The sequence below is a fragment of the Nanorana parkeri genome, unplaced genomic scaffold, assembly GCF_000935625.1.
Source record: "Nanorana parkeri isolate BGI_ZX_2015 unplaced genomic scaffold, ASM93562v1 scaffold2368, whole genome shotgun sequence".
Lineage (NCBI taxonomy): Eukaryota > Metazoa > Chordata > Amphibia > Anura > Dicroglossidae > Nanorana > Nanorana parkeri.
Genome location: NW_017308636.1, coordinates 160,102 through 164,509, shown reverse-complemented (window position 1 = coordinate 164,509; position 4,408 = coordinate 160,102). Strand labels below are relative to the sequence as shown.

Below are 4,408 nucleotides of genomic sequence, written 5' to 3'. Positions count from 1 at the left end.
CGCTGGTGATAACGGTCTGCGGCTCGCTCCCGCCTCATCTGCCTATCTCCGAGCGCTGCGATCTGTTCAATCTCGTTATCATTTAATTGCCGCTAATCATGTGACTATCTCGTGCCGATAAAAAGAAATGACGGTTCAAATATTGAATTTTCGCAGGGCCTTGAGATCGGCGGCTCCCCCCCCGGGATGGAGCACGCGCCGGTATGGTGATGGCTGATGTAGATAGGATGGAAGGCGCGATAAGGTCTGAGTGCTTGTGCCGGGAGATAAGGGAGAGAGAACGGCCCCGGCGTTCCGCAGACTCCGAGGTTACCCCGGGTACAATCACTCTCAGACCGGAGGACGATCCCGCCACGTCATGACAGGAAGTCACAACTTCCACGTTCCATACAATTGTAGATTTGCAGCAAACAATGTAACAGATGAAGAGAAGGCGAAGCTGCTTTCCCGCTTCTCTTATGGCGGTGATATCCGATTTATCTAGATGATAGGGGTGACTGAGGAAATGCTTCCTCCTGCCTGCAGCAGACTGATCACTGGGGGAGGGGAGACTGAGGGAATGCTTCCTCCTGCCTGCAGCAGGCTGATCACTGGGGGAGGGGAGACTGAGGAAATGCTTCCTCCTGCCTGCAGCAGACTGATCACTGGGGGAGGGGAGACTGAGGAAATGCTTCCTCCTGCCTGCAGCAGACTGATCACTGGGGGAGGGGAGACTGAGGAAATGCTTCCTCCTGCCTGCAGCAGACTGATCACTGGGGGAGGGGGAGACTGAGGAAATGCTTCCTCCTGCCTGCAGCAGACTGATCAATGGGGGAGGGGGAGACTGAGGAAATGCTTCATCCTGCCTTCAGCAGACTGATTACATTCTGGGTCTGAGTCTTCTTTCTCTGGAACGCAGTGTGGGAGGGTTTGTATTCTCTGTGCTCCCGGTTATAGATGATCATGTGATCTCTACTCCTGTGACAACACTCAGGTCTAGCATTCAATGGCTTGGCCTGAGCACTGTCACGTGACAGAGTGACCTCACCACCCCCCTTAGCTCCAGACACCAGCTGACACTGGATTTCTGATGCCGGCTGCAGCAAAACCGTGTCACATGGCACCGGGGGGCCCTGCATGCTACAGGTGGCCCTGATGAAGGTGGAGTGTGTTGGCCTCTTAAAGGAGAACTATGGGGTCAGTGTTTTTCCCCATAGTTCTCCTTAGGGTAACGGGAGCACACAAACTAGCGTCCTCCCGTCACACACACACACACACACACACACACACACACACTGGACCTGTGTCTTTATTCAACCTCACCGACTATGTAACTATGAATATAAAGTGTTTTGGCCCCTTGAAACGCGTCAGTCTGATCTGCATTCGGTCCGGCGCCTCTGTTGTGTTGTCTTTTTGCTTTTTATATAATCTTCTTGAACAAATGAGTAATGTCCGGCCTCCCTCTGCTCTCTCCTTGCAGCCTCTTCGATATGGGAGGAGAATATTACTGCTACAGCTCGGACATCACCTGCTCCTTCCCCGCCAACGGCAAATTCACCGCCGACCAAAGAGCCATCTACGAAGCCGTGCTCAAGGCGTCCCGCGCCGTCATGAACGCCGTGAAACCCGGTGAGAGGTTCAACCTTGATACACACACACAGTACACGTGATCACATTGTTTCCACGTGTAGATTGTAAACGTGTTACATAGTTTCAGGCTGTAGACTCACGCGAACCGATCACATCCTCAGAACCCCCCCACGACCCCGCAGCTGATCCAGAAGAAGGGGAAACAAAGTCCCTGATTAAGCGTTGACAGGTCACCTTCGTCATGTGATCCTGTTATGTGCACGCCGTCCCCTGGGGGGGTGCGTCATTGTATAGGCTGGGGGTCACATTGCTACAGGACTCATGTCATCACGTGAGCGTCGCCCCCTTGCTGCCGGAGGAGGAAGTGGACGGTGCGGTGGCTGGAAGAATGCAAGAAAAAGTAGAGCCGTGACAGGATCGAGAGGTGAGCGAACGCCGGTATGTTTTCCCTCACCTCCCGATCTACTGAGCCGACCTGTGACAGTCTCATTGTCACAGGTCGGCTAGAACTATGAGGGGAGTGAAAAGCACCCCCCCCCCCTCATAGTTCTCCTTTAATGAAAAAGAACTGGAGGGGGCGGTGCTTCAGGGAGCACGGGGCGGCGGCGCGAAAGGCTGCAGTTCTCCTTTAAAGTCTGACAAAGGTTATAAACGTTTTGGCCACAATTTTGCTCCGAATTGTATTTCGTTTCTGGTCTCCTGGGAAACCCCGAGCCCGTCACTGATTGGTTTACACGTGTGGTAAAATGCAGCCGAAACCTTTAGGGCCCTTCACACCGGGTCCTTGCCTTAAAGGAGAAGTATGAGAGGAGTGCTTTTCACTCCCCTCATAGTTCTAGCCGACCTGTGACAATGAGACTGTAACAGGTCGGCTCAGTAGATCGGGAGGTGAGCGAACACATACCAGCGTTCGCTCACCTCTCGATCCTGTCACAGCTCTCTGCCGTGACAGGGGAGGGGCTGGATTCACCCCTCCCCGCTCCCATCCGCCAGCGCTGACTGGCGGAACGGATGGGGGAGGGGGCGGGTACAGCTGGCTCTGCCTCTAGATAGTCAGAGCCAGCTGTCACTCACGCAACTGGGCAGATCCAGACATAATTGTAGGGATCCGCTTCAGCTGCAGCGTCGCTGTATCTCTCTATATACTGAGCCTAGGGTGACGGGAGGAGGCTAGTTTGTGACCTCCCGTTACCCTAAGGAGAACTATGGGGAAAAGCCTTAACCCCCATAGTTAGTTCTCCTTTAATCGCACGTACCTGGTGTGAACGGACCCTTACTCTTGGTTTTGGATAGAGCCGGAAAGGGGTTGGGTTTCACAGCTGTCTGCGTCCCCGTTGGTGAGATTTACCTTAACTTCCTGTCCCAGATGACCACTATATCACCTTTTCAATGCCTCCTGCCTTTTTCTTATCAGCACAACAGGAAGTGAGTTTAAATCCTGCCACCGGGGACACAGACAGCTGTAAAACCCAAGGGAGTTTCTAACCTTTTCCCGCTCTATCCAAAACCAAAAGTAAGGGTCCGTTCACACCAGGTCTGTGCGATTAAGGCAAGGACTCGGTGTGAACAGGCCCTAAAGGTTTCCGCTGCATTTTACCATGCATGTATGGTACAACTTCTAACCCTTAACCAATCAGATAAGTTTTTGGTTTGAATTCAGCTTCTGATTTTTGCACAGGCGCAGCGTTTGCTGGTTAGTAATAGACATCCGCCGAGTGATGTGACATCGGGAAGATTGCATTAGTTGCTTTTCCCTCACGCCTTTGATACAAGACCCCTCGATGACACGTATGATGTGTCAAAGCGTAACGCGGCTCGATGCCGGTGTCCTATCGAAATCTCCAACTCATCGAAACCTGCAACCACCTTACTTCCGGTTGCTCAGAAAGACTGGAGCTCCGTACAGTTGCGGTGCGCATGCGCGCCTAGCGTTTTCAGAAATGCTCGTGGAGTTTGCCACCTGCGGAATATTGTTAAAATGCAGCTGAGCAGAGCCTCCGTCAGTCTTTGTGTTTTGCAGTCTAACGCCGTCTGGTCGCAAATCTCCAACTTGCAAGTACCCGGCTGTGAGGTGGTTGGAGATTTCGACGAGTTGTAGCTTTTCGATAGAACACCGGCGCAGGGGACCAGTTACTGTTACTTCACCAGGAAGCGGCGTGCACGCAGAAGCGTGACGCGGTTTCCTCTCCATCCTGGAGCGCCAACGCTCTGCGAATGTTCCTCAGACTCTGACCTACATCACTGGCAGCGTCCTCTCTGGTCTCGGCGACAAAAGGTGGCTTCAGATCTGCGTTACCTCCTCGCAGCAGAATTCCTGCCGGCCACTGGCAGCCCCACCTGCTCCATCCTGCAGACGCGGGGCTGGAAAAGAGGCTGCGGCGGATCTGCAGCGCTATAAATTTTGTGCCGCTGTCAGTGCGGGCGAGTGGAAGGGGCCGGCCTGGGCCCCGCAGAGTGTCACAGGAAGCAGGCGGCAGTCTGGATCATTAAGACAAGGCACTTTGTGTCTGTATGTCGGGTGTGATAGGGGCCCGGCTCTGAGGGGGAGGATGTGGCTGTCAGCACCCGCTTTTGATGAATGACCCCCCACACACTCTCTCACACTCTCTCCGGTGGAAGTCATTACATGCTGAAAACAAATTCATCCCGACCACAACAGGTAAAGCACGCAGAGGGGCTGGTTCTACCATAACACAACCCGAGACCACCAGACCAGGGCCGTAAATACAATTCATAGGGGCCCCCATAGCAACATTTTGATGGGGCCCCCATTTACCTGTATCTGTGACTCCTGGCAATGTCAATTGGGACAAAAGTGTAATTGATCCGAACATAA

At 53.3% G+C, this 4,408-nt stretch overlaps 1 protein-coding gene across 1 annotated transcript in view; it reads left to right on the top strand.

Moving 5' to 3' along the window:
• Window positions 1-1,430: 1,430 nt before the first annotated feature.
• The window catches only part of LOC108801520 (xaa-Pro dipeptidase-like), a 15,130-nt gene continuing 12,152 nt past the window's right edge, over window positions 1,431-4,408 (top strand). The window contains exon 1 of the mRNA XM_018573407.1: window positions 1,431-1,611. Coding sequence (XP_018428909.1) covers window positions 1,431-1,611 — 181 coding nt within the window. The remainder of the gene's footprint in view (window positions 1,612-4,408) is intronic.